This window comes from Daktulosphaira vitifoliae, unplaced genomic scaffold (assembly GCF_025091365.1).
Source record: "Daktulosphaira vitifoliae isolate Bord-2020 unplaced genomic scaffold, ASM2509136v1 Scaffold_1, whole genome shotgun sequence".
In the NCBI taxonomy this organism is placed as follows: domain Eukaryota; kingdom Metazoa; phylum Arthropoda; class Insecta; order Hemiptera; family Phylloxeridae; genus Daktulosphaira; species Daktulosphaira vitifoliae.
The window spans coordinates 80,394,005-80,413,068 of NW_026099572.1; the positions used below are offsets into that span (position 1 = coordinate 80,394,005).

The window sequence follows — 19,064 nt, forward strand, 5'->3', positions numbered from 1 at the left end:
TAAACCAAAAATAAAAAAGAAAGAAAAGAAATTAAAATTAGATAGATGGTAGGGGTAAAGGTAAATAATTAAATAAAATATAAATGAATGATTGGTTATATAATATTAATTATGTGGTTTTTATTATTAAATTATAATTAAAATAAAATGTCTGGTCTATAATATTTATTATATGATTTACACATTAATTGTTTCTCTTATTAGTTATTAATTTTCCTATTTAATTAATATTAATGGTTTATTACTCAATAGATTGATGGATATTTAAAAGTATAGATTAAATTGTACTTACCTTACGTCCTGTGTAATGCAATAATATTTCAAATAATCCAATGTTGATTTTGTTATTAAACGCACTATATATACGATTTACACTATACGTCATATAGTTCATATAATTACTTACAAAAACTATTCAAAATTTTAAATAATAAATTTAATTACACAAAGTCTACGACCGATCTTACTTGTAAATGATTCTAAACACTGTATATTTTATTATAAATATAATTTTAATTTTTTTTACGTCTGTTGAATAAGTATTTTTTTAGAGAGTATATTTTATTAAGAGATCGACACCAATATTTCTTAAATTTTCCTCTGTCCTGGCCTAAACAAAATTCAGAAATATTTATATCTGTGTAAAAAATTTATCAAGGCGGAATTGTGGTGGCCCAATGTGTCCCGGCGCTAGATAGCACCTTGAAAGGATGCGGCACAATAATCACCAAGACAAAAATTAAACATTGCAAATATACTTGTAAATTTCTTTGCGTTGTCTGTCGGCGCGATGTTTGTTAAAACAAAGACATTAGCAACGAGACTAGCTACCCAATAAGAAAAGCTCACAATAGAGCAATAGCATTCGGTAGCCATTTTTATCGTGAAGACAAAATAAAGTCCGAAATTTTTATTTTCCGTAATAAAGTAAATTACATTAGCTTTAATTTAAGATATATATAAAAGTGTCAGACCTTCCGGAACATTTTCAAAAGTTAAGTTGAAAAAGTTGTCATTTTAAATCCCTTCTGTGGGCAGGTTAAGTGTTAGATTTACAAAAAAATTATACTAAATAATAGGTAAATACATCAAGCATATATAAAAAAAAAAATTATATAGATTTGTTCATTTTTAAAAAAAATTATGGCAATTTTAAATAAAAAAAATGAAAAAATGTCGAAAATTAGCAATTTTTAAATTTGTAATTTTTTGGGGCATTTCTCCCGTTAACGGGGAACGAGCGTATTTTTTCAATTTTTGTTAATTATAATAAGATATAATTTTCAATTATATTTGACCCAACTATGCCACGTTCATACTGAGCCGCTATCTCACTGTGCTACCGTTTTTATTATTAATATAACCTTAAAGTACAGATTTATTTTATTTTATCTTGATAACATACAAATATAAAACTGTACTTGTATTAATAATTTGTCTCTTTAAATCATGAAAGTATTTATGCCATCCCGATTTGGCTAGATTTTTGTACAAGTGTATTAATAGATTGATTAAAAATAGTACTTATTATTACGTATTATTTACTTAAGATACCCATTTTAAAATTAAAAAAAAAATGATAATAAATTAGGTCGATGATTACATATTTATATATATATAACCAATTTAATAAAAAAATTGTCATTAGTTATTCAGAATAGTAATAACATGATATTGTTAATATAATATTTAGAGTAAAAATGGAGGTTAGTAATATACTTTACTTGCAGTGTTTGATTGAATTCTAAAAGATTTTTAAATTTTATTCTAGAATTGGAAATTGATTACTTTTTTGTTGATAATTTTCTGTTTAATATTTAACGAAGGTAAATTCTATTATTTATGTCTATAAGTTAATTAAATATTCATATTAGTTCATGCACTTTTTTAAATAAATACATACAGAAAATGCTCAAGATTAGCTATCCTTTTAGATACACAGAGTGGTCCAACATATTCTGACACACTAATAACTTTTAATCTAGTTAATATTTTGTGTTAATTTTTTAAAATAATTGTTATGCATTAAATCTATTAAAATTTTATAATAAATACTACCTATTCAATTTATTAAAAAAAAATTTTCCATAAAAGATATCTACGCTTGAATAAACACCTGTAGATCAACTTAAATATTTAAATAATAATTTTATTTAAGTAAATAGAAGATCTCTTTGGTATTTACTTATCAGAAGTCAAAGCACGACCTTTGATTTACTCTAGATGATTTCATATTTGAGAACGACAATTATATCGTTGGTATTTTATTAAAATTAAATAATTTTAAATAATTAAAAATTCCATCTTTTAATCTGACGATAATTTAAAATCAAAGTTGGCTTATTATTTTTATACTTAATGATGTAATGTATTATATATAAATATATTTTATGAATTTTCCATCTTTCCATTACACAGTAAGTTGTGTTGTTCATAACTCTGAACATTGACATATGGCAATATAAAATACATATATTTATATACATGAAATATTAATTATATTCAATATTTTAATTTATACATTTTTTATTAGTTTTTAATACTAAAATAAAAAGAACAGAACAAAAAAGGATATATAACAGCTAGTATACAACTGACTGTTGTTCAGTAAACACAAGGAATTTCGTTGTTCAGTTTTGAGTATTTTTTAATTATTTTAAGTTAATATTTATTAATTAATTACGGAGCAAGAGAGTAAATCTAACACACCAATACCGTCAATGAAAATTGTTTCAAAAAAAGAAATTACTTTATCTGATGCATGTAACCTTTTTAGTTCAAACAAGTGAGCTATTAATTCAGCATTCAAAGAACTTAATCTAAGGTTGGTTAATTTAGAGCCAAATTTAGCTAGCTTTAAAAATACCGTTGACCTTTAAACATCAGATTTAGCTTAAGTTAAAAAAACTTATGTTAAATTAGAAGCTAATATATAATAATTAACAGATAAAATTAAGTCACTCAAAAATCGTGAAATTCCTAATGAGCTAATTTTAGAAGCAATAAGGCCCAAGGGAGAGTTCCTAAATCTAAATACATTATTTTATTTCATGTCTCTGATACTCTTGATGAAACACAATCTAATATAATTAATTTCACGGATAATATTTTTCAAGCAATGAATATAGAAATTCAGACTACAAATATTAAAAGATTGGGTTTGTACACTTCATAGTTTTTATACTTCACATAGCTCACAAATAGATGAAGTATTTTCTAATGAAATTAATACAGTAGTTAAGTTAAGTGATATGTCTTTAGTGCTTTTAATGTTTAATAATGTTTTGAATTTTTAAATATATATTTAAGTATTATATCGGGTAAAATAAATTTCCATGATGTTTTAGTGCTGAACTTAGAAATAATATAAAACAAAAAAAAAAAAGCTCATAAAAACTTTTATAAAGACCTGTTTTTAAACTAAGCTCACTTCTTATGTTATTTAGACATGTTATTTATGGTTTTAGACAAAAGAAGTCAATTAAAATTGTATATTATATATTGCATATATATATTTATAATATTAATATTATATCAATATTTAATTGATAATGTATCTAAATATTTCCACCGTGAAAACAAAATAAAATCCGAAATTTTTTTTTTTTATAATAAAGCATATTACATTAGCTTTAATTTAATATATATATATATAAGTGTTAGTATTTCCGAAACACTTTCAAAAGTTAAATTTAAAAAGTTAATATTTTGTGAAAAAGTTGTCATTTTGATTCCCTTCCCGTGGGTAGGTAAAGGGTCAAATTTATAAAGCATCTATAAAAAAAAATTTATATTGATTTTTTCATTTTTGAAAAAGTTATGGCAGTTTTAAGTAAAAAATTGAAAAAATTGAAAAAATTATCGATTTTTAAATTTGTAATTTTTTTGGAGATTTCTTCCATTTATGGGGAACAAGGGAATTTTTTTTCAATTTTTGAGGGTAATGTTTTCGACTAGATACGATTTGTGATCTTTTTACGTATCGTTGAAAAAAATCGGTTCGGTGAAATTAAAAAAAAGTGGTAACGGACACAAAAAAAAAACACATCGTAGTAACATTAATAACTTCTTAGCTTCGCATTGAAGCTAATAACGAGAGATAAATTGAGAAGATTAGACCTACTAATGTTGATACAAACTTTTTAGGGTAAAAGAAGTTTTTATTATTTTAATTTGAGTTTATTCAATAAATTTTAGTTTAAGTGAGAAAAAGTTTTCTTTGGTTTTTTTTTTAATTTTTTGGTAAATTTTATATGTACTATTAAGTATTTTTTAAAAATAAATATTTAAAAAGAATGTAAACATTATAAGTAATCCAACATTGATACCGTGTAAATGGGATAAATATTATAGATAGAATATAATTGTATGGATATGGATGGTTGAAAAACATTAAATAAATGAGCTGAGAACAAGTGGCAACAAACATAAAAAAAAAACGGTAGCACAGTGGGGTCGCGACTCATTATGGAAATGGCAAAGTTGGGACAAATATAGATAATATCTGTCGGTGATTAAAATCACTATCGTAAGAAACGCTTCGATGCAAATCTGTAGATAGTATTTAATTTTAAGAAATTGGTAGATTATTTCATAAATAACTTTTATTCCCTTAATTTTATCCCGATTAGTTATTTGATTTATAATTATAATATATGAATAAATAATAATTATATTAATTAAATTTATTATAAAATTAATATTCAATAATTTAATATTGCAATTTTTATAGAGATAATATCTCTATAAAAGTAATAAAGTAGTTGTCTATTTCTTTACTTTTTACGCGTATAAAAATTTAAAGAGTTTGATGCAATACTTTTCAATAAAAAATGTTTGTTATTTATAACAAAGTTATAAGTTTTATACACTGGACTACAAGGAACTTTAATAAGAAACAAAAACATACTTTTCTAAATCAACTTTTTGCGATGTTTTCAAATGTGAAATTAGACTTTTTCTATCACTTTTAAATTTTAATATTTATAATATTATTAAAAAACAATAAGTATTTACATATAAAAAAATAATCTAGGACAAAAAAAATTTTTTTTTAATTAATACTGATCTTAGTTATTAATATGTTAAAAATAAGGAAAATGACATATTTAACCTATTTTTTTAATCCTTTAATGTTGATTTTTGTGAAATTTAAAAAATGAAAAATTAATTTATAACCATAACTTGAGCTCAATTTGCAAGTTTGAAATTTACATCATTAAATGGAAAATTTTATGAGAATTAAAAAAATTGTATTGTTAAGATTAATATGCAATCAGGAAATTTTATAATAACAAGTAAATATATATATATATATATACATGTAAAGTGACTTGAGTACGTAAACGTATCATACACTAGTTATAGCCGTGTTTTGTTGGCGGGCGGGACGGAGAAACATTATACCTGAGGTATAAACGGCAGCAGCGGTGGTAGGAATATATAAATAAATATATATATATATATACGTAAGCCGTATGCACTCGGATAATAATGGTCAGTCAAAATAAAAATTTGTTTATATATATATAATATTGATGACACGCACGTGTGTACGGATACGATAACCAAAAATAAATTTATACCGGAATAATGTTGTAGGCGTGTGTTGAGCTTGGCGTGGGGTGGGGTGATGCGTTAAAACAGTCTAGTCTCAAGGACATAGACGACGGGATACGCGAGAATACACGTGGCGTGTGGAGAGTTACAAACAAACATACATACAGGTGAAACTAATATAATCGTGTTAATAAATATAGTTTAAAAAAACTAAAAAAACACGCTTTTAAAGCACATCGAACTAAAAAGTTAAAAATAATTTTTAAAATAAGTTTAAAATAATTATGAACAAAAAATACTAGTATTATTGTGATAAAAGCGTCGGGCGCTCAATATACGAAAAATATGACACAAAGCACCCACGCTTTTATCTTAATAATACTAGTATTTTTTATTCATAATTATTTTAAAAATTATTTTTAACTTTTTAGTTCGATGTGCTTTAAAAGCGTGTTTTTTAGTTTTTTTAAACTATATTTATTTTTTACTTTTTAGTTTCATGTTATGATAGTTGTGATGGTGTCACGTTTTCATAATCGTGAGAATTATTTTAATAAAATACAGACAGCACATCCGCTGCCTGAGACTGATGAATTAACAAATAATATTTATTGCCAAATCGGCAATAAGTGTAATTATTATAAAAACCCAATAGACCTGACCATCGTTGTCAGTCGACTCCAGTGCCTTGTGTCATTCATCAGTCTCAGTACTCGGTTGTCGCTGTCCGGCTTACTGTTTAAAGTAAAGTCTTTGTTTATTCCTTTTCTAACCTATATACTCTTTTCCTCGACATTTCAGAGTACTTGTGTCTTGCACTTCGTCTGCACCTCGTACTTTGTTATCCTTCCTCACCTGGTACGCCTAGTATTTGTGTCTTGCACTTCGTCTGCACCTCATACCTAGGTGTTATTCTTATTCTCCCTTCCTATAACAACAGCCTTTCGACACCCACAGCTAACCCGGAGTGTCAGCCGAGCACGGTGACTGCTGTACGACAACACGCACGTGAATACCTAGACAGCAGGCACCACCTCCTCATATTCATATTCGTACACACAGTTACACATTCACACTTACACTTAGTTTTACTCTTTCCTGTGTTACGACATAGTAGTTACTATCAATATCATGGTTGTAATGGGTAACGGGAAATCAGGGTTCGATTCCGGGGAGGGAGTCTGAGAAACGGCTACCACATCCAAGGAATGCAGCAGACGCGTAAATTACCCACTCCCGGAACATGGAGGTAATGACGAAAAATGACGATACTGGATTCATCCTTTGTAATCGGAATGAATGAGTTCTATATCTCTAAATAAGAATAAAGTGTGTTAATATATATTTTTAATAGTAATTAGAATATATATATACATGTAAAGCGACTTAAGTACGTAAACGTATCATGCATTAGGTATAGCCGTGTTTTGTGGGCGGGCGTGGCGGGGGAATGTTATACACGAGGTAATACGATGGCGGATATATAAATGATTATTAACATATACGTATATATAAATATTAATTTATATACATGTATATTAGGGTGGTCTAAAAGTGACAAAAAAAACATTTTTTTTTTTAAGTTATACACTTGAAAATTGTTCTACCTGGTTTCATATACAATTCTTAAGAAAAAGAAACATTTAAAATTAATTTTTGAGCCATCCCAAGCTATTTGAAAATTTTTAACTAAAAAAAAAAATAAAATAATAATNTTGAGCCATCCCAAGCTATTTGAAAATTTTTAACTTAAAAAAAAAATAAAATAATAATGAAAACTATTTTATGTATACGTTCTTATATTTTTTTATCAATAAGTCAAGCTATATTATATAAATCATTTTTAACATTTCTAATTTTACTTACTAAAGAATTAAAAAATTATATAAAAGTTTTTTTAAAGTGTGTTTGCTGCAATCAGGGTAAATCTTCCGCTACTCAGAAACTACTTGTAAGAGAAACTGCAGTTGGTCCTTATAATGGGTAATTTTGCGATTAAGGTCTTGGATCAATGAAACTCCTCTTTCTGCCACGTCATTGGTAACTCGAAGATTCGTAAAAACTTCCTCTGCTTTTAAGTAGCTTTTAGACTTAGTCCAGTTTACCACGTCATTTTTCAAAAATTCATCGACATCAAATTCTGTGAAAATTTTTATTGTATTTTTGTTAGCTAAATCATAAAGCTGCAAATTTTCTACATCGTGTTGGTCAATTTTCGGTCTTACATTGCGAGAGGGGTTATTATTTATGGCGTAAATTATCTTACATTTGGTTTCAACTGGGACATTTTTGTCGAACAGACAAAGACTAACTAACTCATCTGACAAATACCATAAATGATCCATCATTTTTTTTACAGTGGCTTTTGAAATATGTGGATTATCATATTTTATTAAGGTCTTTATCAGTTTCAAGTCATTATTTGGAGCACATGCCGCCAAAGTTACAGTGAACCAATTTTTTAAATGGACGGTTACAATGAAAACACATATTTCCTCGAGGTCCCTTTTTTCTTTGGTACTTAGATGAAATTGTCCACTAAACATAAATATTTTTAAACAGTAAATTACTTTTGACATCCAACGTGAATGACTAGTAGCACCTGGAGTCATAAATTTAATTCCTCTGGTGGGTTCTTCACCAAGAAATATTACTGATAATTCCAGCAGCTCACGATAATCATCTCTTACTTGTTTTATTTTAAGCATTTCTTGGCAAAAATTAACTAGTTCATGTCGTTTATTCTCTGTAATTCTTAGAATAATAGCCGAGTTTGCTATAATGTATGCAGAATGATCAATTTTAGACCAAGAAGATCGAAATCGTACAAACATTCGGTTATCAGGGCCTGTTGTCGCTGAAGGTAACACTGCTTGAAATGCTGCTCCAATGACTAATTCAAAAATATGATGTCTGCATGCAAGCCAAAATAAGTTTTTTCCAAGTTTACGTTCTAATAGTACACATGACCCATTGTTTTTACCAGTATTCGAAAATGTTGTATCAAAACACATTGCAACGATATTTTTGTATAAATTCCATTCTTTTTCACTCAAACAATCGAAAACGGTTTGTGCCTGTATTTCTCCTGTTGAAGAGGATAATTTTTTAATACTCAGTAATTTAGTTTCATCTCCACCTGACGCAAATACTGGGAGACGGTCCACATATTGTAAATGAGTGAGGTCCAACATAAGTTTTCCATCCCAGTGAACTGTTAATTTGCTGTTTATTGTAAATGATTCTTTAATAAAATTAGCCATTGCTTGCCTTAATTTCTTACGATGTAGTTTTATCGTATTTCGACTACTTGCAAACGTATCAATATTCTCTCCAAGACTTTTTAGTGTAGCTCCAATGATAAATGAACATTTATTGACACATAATCACTCCATTAAAACCATAAAACTAATTAAAAACGTAAATAATTATAAAGAACTTAATATCAGAGATGCAATAGAAATGTTTAAAAATAAAAACAATTTAATTAATAGGGATCTTGGCCCACTGAAAAATTCATTATTAAACTTGTGTAAACTGACAAAATGTGATAATATTACTTAGTGATGACGTCACTAGGTGATAAAGTCACTGGGGTATATAAGGGAGTTTTTTCTAGTCGGGGTGTCAGTATGTGTTTAGCGTTGATAATGGTAACATTGTTTCCGAAATACGTATCCGCGACTTTTCATTAATTTTTTTTGTGGGTTTGAGTTTAATATTTTTTAGTTTTTTAAATTAATAATATTTTTAATATAGTTTTAATTTTACTTAAATTGATAAAGCATAGAAAGTTAATCTTATTTAAATTTTTTTGTTTTTTTTAAGTAGAGAAAAATAACATTGAAATTCAAATTAGTTTAAATTGTTATTTCTTGCAATCTATAGAATCGATGTACGATTGCTGAGTTGGTAACACTTGTACTTTGCGCACTTTGGGTGCAAGGTTCTAAACCGTGAGTGGAAAGGAATATTTTGCATTTTTTTCTTAATTTTTTTTATGTTAAAATAAATTTTCAACTAATTTGATTTTTAACACGCTTATATTAGTTTCAAATGTATGTTGTTTGTTGTTTGTTTTAAGTTTGTTACTACACGCGGCACGTGTTATTATGTCGCGTATCCAATCGTCTATGGCCTTGAGACTAGACTGTCGTAACGCATTCACCCCACCCCTCTCACCACTCACCATCAACGCTGTTTTACTGTATAATTTTATTTTTGGTTTTCGTACCCATATACACGTGCGTGTCATCAATATTATATATATATAAACAAATTTTTATTTTGACTGACCAATACCTCCCGCGTGCCATACGCCTTACGTATATATATATATATTTATATATATATTCCTACCACCGCTGCTGCCGTTTATACCTAAGGTATAATGTTTCTTCGTCCCGCCCGCCAACAAAACACGGCTATAACTAGTGTATGATACGTTTACGTACTCAAATCACTTTACATGTATATATATATATATATATATTTACTTGTTATTATAAAATTTCCTGATTCAAAAGTTAAGTTGAAAAAGTTGCCATTTTGAAACCCTTTTCTGTGGGCTGGTAAGGGGTCAAACGTTCATAAAAATATATCAAATGATAGGTAAATACCTAAGGTATTTATAAAAAAAAATTTATAATGATTTGCTCATTTTTAAAAAAAGTTATGGCAGTTTTAAATATAAAAAAAACGGTAGCACAGTGAGGTCCAGGCACAGTGTGGACGAGGCATAGATGGGACAAGTATAGATGATATCTGACAGTGATTAAAATCACTATCATAAGAAACGCTTCGATGCAAATCTGTAGATAGTGTTTCCTTTAGAGAAATTGGTGAAATATTTTAAAAGCAACATGAACTCTTATTTCTTTAATTATATCCTGATTAGTAGTTCTTTGATTTTAAAATATAATATATGAATAAATACTAATTATAGTTTTTAAATTTAGTATGAAATTGTGAGGCCAGCTATGATGTATGGTTCATAGTGTTGGGCGATTGATAAGAAAGTAGAGCAGAGAATAAGTGTAGCAGAGATGAGAATGCTTAGTTGATGAGTGGAGTGACTAGAGAAGATAGGATAAGGAACGAGCATTTAAAAGGAAGTATAGGTGTTGCGTCAATCGTGGATATGATGACAGAAAAAAGACTTAGATTGTTTAGTCATGTTATGAAGAGAAAAGAATGGGAAGCTGTAAGAACAGTTATAGAAATGAATGTTGAAGGAAGAAGAGATCCAAAAAAGAGATGGAGGGATGCTATTGAATGCGATTTGAGGACAGCTGATGTGAGTGTAGAAGATGTGGGAGATCGAGCTNGACAGCTGATGTGAGCGTAGAAGATGTGGGAGATCGTGTCAAGTGGAAGCTTAGGATAAGGGTGGCCGACCCCAAGTAGTTGGGATTAAGGCAAAGAAAAAGAAAAATATTACCAGAAATTCCGGTGGCAATTGACATAATATGATTGTTGTTTCGGAATGTACAATTTAGCGTTTAGTTGGGTTTAAATAATATAGCGTCAAATCAATTACCTACTCTATCGCTTGTATATTAATATACACTACACTTTAATGATACAATAAATAAATAAACTCACACATACACACATATGCATTTATAACATTGTGTCTAATGTAAGTGTAAAGTGTAATGATAAAAAGTAACCGTAAAATGAAAAAAAAATGGAATATAAATTTTAGTACTCATATTAAATGTAATGTAACTCGAAAAATATTTGTTTAAATGAAAGAATATAAGATAATTTTTTTGTTTATAATTGTCGTTTAAACAACTTTTGTACGAAACTTTTTTTTGTAAGTTAAATATTTTTTGAGAAAATTAAAAAAGCTCATATTTTGAACTTTTGCGAGGCTGTAAAAAAAAAGCTCAATTCCAATCTTGAGGACTATTAGTATGCCATTATACATATTTTAATTCAACTTTTAAAAAACAAAATTTGTTTGGAAATTTTTTCCGCAATTTTTCCTTTGTTGACTTGCCTAGATGTCAATTTTAAACTTGTAATTAAGCTAAAAGTTATGGTAATACAGGGTGATTTTTTTATCCTAACCCACTCAATTACTTGCAGAATAATAATAATTTAAACATTTTTTTTTTTTCATTATCTTTAGTTACACATTATTCTTGAATTTTTAACTATGTAATACTTTTTAAGTTCATCCCTTATGCCTTGTAAGGGGGTCAACTTTGTTTTTTTAAATGGTAACACATATTTTTAATTTAATAAAATGTTTGAGTTTTTAATTTAATAGTAAATGGCATTTGAATTTTTAATATAACTTAATTCGTTTGTTAGATATAATCATTTAAAGTTTCAAATTTTTGAGTTAATATATAGGTATAATACACAAGGGATAACAAATATAGGTAGCTAATTGGTTTTTTATGTCATTGCTGTCACATTCACGAATTGTTTATTATCAATTATGACTACCAATAGATATACTTTTTGTATTGTAAGTTAGTGTATTTATAAACTTACAACAATGTACCTTACTATCATTGATAATAACAATGCTCTGTACCTGCTAATATCGATGTCATAAAAAACCAATTAGCTACCTGTATTTGTAAACCCTTGTGTATTATACATGTATATTAACTCAAAAATTTGAAACTTTAAATGATTATATCTAATAAGCTGAGATTAAGCGTTCACAGACACACACAAAAAAAAACATATCATAGTAAAATTAATATCTTCTCAGCTTCGCATCGAAGATAAAAACAGTTGATACGGTAAATCATAAACTATTACTATATAATTTAAGTAAAATAGCAGCAAGTGGAAAATTTAAAAAATGAATATTATCGTATTTAACTAAAAGAACTCAATTGGTTATAGTAGGTAATGAAATATCAAAACCTATTACCGTTAGTTCGTCTAATTAAAAAGCTAAATGATTGTTATAAGTTACAATATGATTTAAATAGTTTTGTTGATTGGTGTGATAAAGATAGACTGTCGGTTAATGTTGGCAAATGTAAACTTATATCATTTTATTATAATCGTAACCCAGTTGTTTATCGTTAAGCTGTTAATAGTGAATAATAAGAGATTTAGGAGTTATTCTCTCTTCTGATTTTGCTTTTAATAATCATATTGATTATTTGCTCTAAAGCTCTTAAAAATTTAGGCTTTATTAAATGAAATTACATTTACTTTTAGAATATTAACTGCATAATAACACCATATTCTGCTTTAGTTCGATCTGACTTGGAATTTGGTGCAGTATGAATCCACATAGGTCTGAACGATAAAATAGAAAAAATTCAAAGTGTTTTGTTTTTAGCTTTCAATCTTAATATGTCAGGTAGTCAAATAACTGATAATAAAAAACATTTGATTTCCTTAAGCTCGACGTAAATATATTGATATTGCATTTATTTTTTAAATTATTAATGGTCTGGTTTATGTCCAGAAATTTTAAAAAAATTTAAATTTAAAATACCGAATTTAAATACATGAAATCATGATGTTTTTTGTATGATCCATATAAATCAATAAATCTAATTTTGTTTTAAATAGCTCAATTTATCTCACATTAAAAATGTGTTATAATTTGTTAAATTTTTATTTTAACTTTGATTCTATTAATAACTCAAACATGTATATTATAAATTTACTACAATTTTATTTGTTAAATGTTTACTTATTTTAAATTCCTGTAAAGTTTCTTTGTTTGTATATTTACTCTTGCCCTTGCAGGTGTAATAATAATAATAAAACAGAAATTAAACTTAACTCAATAGTATTTTTAATAAAAATTAATATAAAAGAAAACACATCCATATTCGTTGGAGCTCTTACATGCCACTACACGGTATACACATACACTAACTTAATTGTTAAAAATGTCATATTGTATTTTATAAATCACCAATTTTCCCCTTTCTTTTACTTTATTTTTAAGTTAACCCCATGTTTGAACAAGTTGCATACCAACACGCAATCAGCTGATTGACGGCTTATCAATCCACCTGGGACAAATATTTAGAACACTTTAAAGTTTACGACGGGGGTAAACCGGTCTGTGTGTCTAGCTGCCTGACGTATTGGACGAAATTGCTATGGACTGACGATAATGATCAGATGGTGTTGGTAGTAGTACGCACGTTTTGTGTACGATTGATGAGTTGTTCCATGGAATTTTTGCTGACTCGTGTCCAGTAATATAACGGTGGTTCATTTTTCGTGTTGTTCTCTGGCCCATCGCTATTTCGTTGCAAATCTTTCAATTGTCAATTGCTATGTTTTTATCATATCCATAAAATCTAGATACTTTTTCTTATAATATATAAATTTTACATATTTAACTAGCTTATAAAATAAAAAATAATCTAATAAAGAAAATGACTAGTCGTTAACGACTTTTGGACCAGCACTTCGGAAGTTATTTACATTTTAAATCTAGGTTAGAGGAATTGTGTTGAGAAATTGATTTTTTTAAATGTTTCAATAGCAACCCGCTTCAAACATTTTAGAAACTCTATTAAAAGAATTTTATTTCTTCAGTATTACAGTTATTGCAATTAGTTTTGAATAAGAATAGCTTTTATTTTTTATTATTGTAAGAACGTCAATATATTTATTTTTTTCCTAAACATCCTATTCTTACAACCGAATTTTTTTGAAAAAAATCTAAACGCCAACTTCTTGTTAAATTTTGCTTGTTAACATCAACACTATTAATACTCTCTCATACTAATATGAGATTCTCCATGGGATATTTTTTTTTTAACAAAACGATTTTTAAGATGTAATCTAAGTATTCCTATTTCCTCATAGGAAAACAATAAGTCTATGCAATTTTGAATTAAATTATTCCCTAATTTTTTAGGAGTCTAATAGTTTTGGTATTTAAAAAAGGGATGATGATATAGTTATAGAGTCATAAGTAAGATATGTTTAATGATAAAAAAAAATAATAACTGAGCAATTCGTTTAGTCATATTGTAATTTTTAATTAAATTAATGAAATTGAGCAAACGAACATTGTTATTGAACTGGTACTTTCTTTAATAGATATATTTTAGTAATCTAGATAAAATTATAAAACAACAAAAATTAATTAATAATTACTCTTATTTAGCAAATGAAAATAGATATTCAGATGACCAAAATATATGCCCATTTGAAAAAGGTACGACGAGATATGCTGCTGCAAATGGTGATTTAGATACATTAAAATTGGCACATGAGAGTGGATGTGATTGGGATGAATATACACTTACTGGAGCTGCTGTGAATGGGCAATTAGAATGCTTAATATATGCACATAAAAATGGCTGTAAATGGGATAAACATACAACAAAGGCTGCTGCTGAAAATGGGCATTTAGAGTGTTTAAAATATGCACACGAAAACGGATGTCTATGGGATGAAAATACAACAAGAGTTGCTGCTGCAAATGGGCATTTAGAATGCTTAATATATGCACATGAAAATGAGTGTCCATGGGATGAAACGACAACAGAAGCAGCTGCAAATTATGGTAATTTAGAAAACTTAAAATATATCAAAGTAAATGGATGTAAATGGGATGAAAGGACAACAAGGGCTGCTGCTGTAAATGGACATTTAGAATGCTTAATATATGCACATGAAAATAAATGTCCATGGGATGAAAGGACAATAAGGGCTGCTGCTGCAAATGGACATTTAGAATGCTTAATATATGCACATAAAAACGGATGTCCATGGGATGAAAGGACAACAGAAGCAGCTTCAAAATATGGTAATTTAGAAAACTTAAAATATATTAAAGAAAATGGATGTAAATGGGATGAAAGGACAACAAGGGCTGCTGCTGTAAATGGACATTTAGAATGCTTAATATATGCACATGAAAATAAATGTCCATGGGATGAAAGGACAATAAGGGCTGCTGCTGCAAATGGACATTTAGAATGCTTAATATATGCACATAAAAACGGATGTCCATGGGATGAAAGGACAACAGAAGCAGCTTCAAAATATGGTAATTTAGAAAACTTAAAATATATTAAAGAAAATGGATGTAAATGGGATGAAAGGACAACAAGGGCTGCTGCTGTAAATGGACATTTAGAATGCTTAATATATGCACATGAAAATAAATGTCCATGGGATGAAAGGACAATAAGGGCTGCTGCTGCAAATGGACATTTAGAATGCTTAATATATGCACATAAAAACGGATGTCCATGGGATGAAAGGACAACAGAAGCAGCTTCAAAATATGGTAATTTAGAAAACTTAAAATATATTAAAGAAAATGGATGTAAATGGGATGAAAGGACAACAAGGGCTGCTGCTGTAAATGGACATTTAGAATGCTTAATATATGCACATGAAAATAAATGTCCATGGGATGAAAGGACAACAGAAGCAGCTGCAAAATATGGTAATTTAGAAAATTTAAAATATATTAAAGAAAATGGATGTAAATGGGATGAGAAAACAACAAGAGCTGCTGCTGGAAAAGGGCATTTAGAATGTTTAATATATGCACATAAAAATGGATGTCCGTGGGATGATAAAACAACAAGGGCGGCTGCTGCATTTGGGCATTTAGAGTGTTTAAAATATGCACACGAAAACGGATGTCCATGGGATGAATATACACCAAGGAGAGCTACTTTTAAAGGTTCTTTAGTTTGTTTAAAATATGCACACGAAAACGGATGTCCATGGGATGAAAATACAACAAGAGTTGCTGCTGCAAATGGGCATTTAGAATGCTTAATATATGCACATGAAAATAAATGTCCATGGGATGAAAGGACAACAGAAGCAGCTGCAAATGATGGTAATTTAGAAATCTTAAAATATGCTCATGAAAATGGATGTAAATGGAATGAGATGACAACCATGGTTGCTGCTGAAACTAATAGTTTGGAATGTTTACAATACGCACACGAAAATGAATGTCCATGGGATGAAAAAACAACATGGGCTGCCGCTGAAAATGGGCATTTAGAATGCTTAAGATATGCACATGATAATGGATGTCCATGGGATGAAAGGACAACAGAAGCAGCTGCAAATTATGGTAATTTAGTAAACTTGAAATATGTTAAAGAAAATGGATGTAAATGGGATGAAAAAACAACAAGGGCTGCTGCAATGGGACACTTGGAATGTTTAATATATGCACATGAAAACGGATGTCCATGGAATGAAAGCACAACTAGATATGCTGCTGCCTGTGGTTGTGTCGACTGTTTAATTTATGCTCATAAAAATGGAAGCAATTGGGATGAAGGTACAATAATTGCAGCTGCTATGCATGGTAATTTAGATTGCTTAAAATATGCTTATAAACAGGGATATGGTTGGGTTGAAGGTATCATGAGAGTGGCTGCTGCAAATGGACATTTAAACTGCCTAAAATTTGCCAAAGAAAATGGTTGTGAATGGGACGAAGGCACAACAAGAGAAGCTGCTGCGAGTGGTTATATTAACTGTTTGATATTTGCATATGAAAATGGCTGTAATTGGGATGAAGGAACGAAAAGTGCAGCCGCTGCAAATGGTCATTTAGACTGTCTAAAATATGTTCATGAAAATGGATGTATGTGGGACGAAAATACAACAAGACTTGCTGCAGCAAATGGTCAATTTTATTGCTTAAAATATGCTCATGAAAATAATTGTCCATGGAGTAGAGATACCATAAATGAAAATATTCGAAATAGTCATACTGATATAGTAAACTATGCCATCGAAAATGGCTGTCCTATTTAGTTTACTATTTTATATAAATTTATGTTGGCTATAATTTTTTACAATTTTTTAATTAAATTGTCTTAAGTTTTGATGGTATGTAATTTAAAGACTGCAATTAGACATTTTACTTTTTTATGCAATCCATTTTTTTAAAAATATCAAAATCTAATATCTTATATTAATATATTTTTTTAATGTTACAATAAACTTGTTATCCTGACTTCTACATGAAATAAAACATGGCTAGATAAGACCTAATTGAATTTGCACATTTTTTTACTTTGATGGTTTATTCCTTAAAGTAGAGAAATCATGGGATAGTTTTTTTTTTTAATATTGTAGTACACTTTAAGAGCTTTAATTTGGTATAAGCTAAAATAAAGCAGTTGTTCTGTAACATTTTCAAAAATCAAGTTGAAATAAAATTTTTACATGCATGGGTGGTCTTTTTTAAGAACTTTCTTTACTTAGGTTCTTCTTTAGCCTTACATTATAATATGGTAAGGACAGGCACGTAGCCAGAAAATGTTTATTGAAGGCCAACAATTTTGGGCCCTTGTATCATTTTCCATAATTTGTTTCCCATGAAAAGCTTGTGGGGGGGCTTCCTCCACTTCTCATTAGACAGTATCCCATACTATGAATCTTACAAGTTCAACATTTTACCATTGGTTGGTTAAAAACAATTTGTTTTCGTATAAAGTATATTAATTATTACAGTATTACAGTATTATGAAAAATGGATAGTACCTATAATTAAAAAAAAAAAAATACTTTCATCTTCACTATCGGGAAGAATTTTTCATATTGTGAAAAATAAATAAAATAATGATGTAAACATAGGCTGGTTTAATTTTTCAACTTTTAAGCTATTAAGAAAAAATAATTTATATCTAAATACTAGTAACAAATAAGTTATAAATATTTTTTTAAATAAATATAAATTATAAACAATGTAAAATTTATTTTATTTAAAATTAAAAACAATTCCTGCCTTTTTTTAGTCATATTTTTATTACTATTATTTAGAGCACGCAAATAACAAATTAACAAAAACAAATAAATTACATATTGTAACTACTAAATTATAAAAAAAGAAACAGATTAAAGATAAGATTTATCAAACAATTTTTCATAGAGTATTACTCTATCGAATTTTGTAATCAACTAGATTCTAATCAATGCAGATACTTGGTAGTTTGTTATCATTTGTTGGACCAGAGTTAAAAAAAATTTACCTGCACCACGTTTGCAGTAACTGCTATTCCATTTATTATTACGTCTAGAACGTTATCTTTTTCAAATAACGTTTTCTATGAATATAAAATTGTAAATACAGCCATAAAAATAACTGTATTACCCAATAGTAATCACAAATTAATAATAATTTCAATGTATATAAGGCCTAGCACGTTTTTGATAATTCATAAAAATAATTGAATTTTAAATTTGGGGCGGCCGGCCCTGGGTAACATTAAATATAAGGGGGGCTAGGCCCACTCATGTCTACGTGCCTAAGTAGGGATACTAAAAGAAAATCTTCTATCTCTTTTATTTTTTAATAAACTTTTATTTAAATTATTAATTTTTAAAAAAACGTTATATCAGTATTAAAATGTAGAAAAAAAAAAATTTTAAATGCTATTTTTTACGGTAACATAATTTTTTTAAATTTCTAAAATTGAGGGAGTTATTTCAATTTTTTGATATTTATAAGTCCAACTAGATAAAATTTGAGTTCTTTTGATGAACGTTTAGATCAACAA

The 19,064-nt window shown here is 28.2% G+C and overlaps 1 protein-coding gene across 1 annotated transcript; it reads left to right on the forward strand.

Moving 5' to 3' along the window:
* The first annotated feature begins 1,643 nt into the window (after positions 1 to 1,643).
* On the forward strand, positions 1,644 to 18,158 carry LOC126899744 (uncharacterized). The gene is made up of 3 exons (XM_050674901.1): positions 1,644 to 1,706; positions 1,772 to 1,826; positions 14,681 to 18,158. The coding sequence occupies exons 1-3, from the start codon at positions 1,701 to 1,703 to the stop codon at positions 17,314 to 17,316; spliced, it is 2,697 nt and encodes an 898-aa protein (XP_050530858.1). The 5' UTR covers positions 1,644 to 1,700; the 3' UTR covers positions 17,317 to 18,158.
* The last annotated feature ends 906 nt before the right edge of the window (positions 18,159 to 19,064 follow it).

Excerpts from the sequence above, each read along its gene's own strand:
- LOC126899744 (XM_050674901.1), top strand. Across the intron at positions 1,827-14,680 it reads CTGTTTAATATTTAACGAAG|CAAATGAAAATAGATATTCA; the intron begins GTAAATTCTATT and ends ACTCTTATTTAG.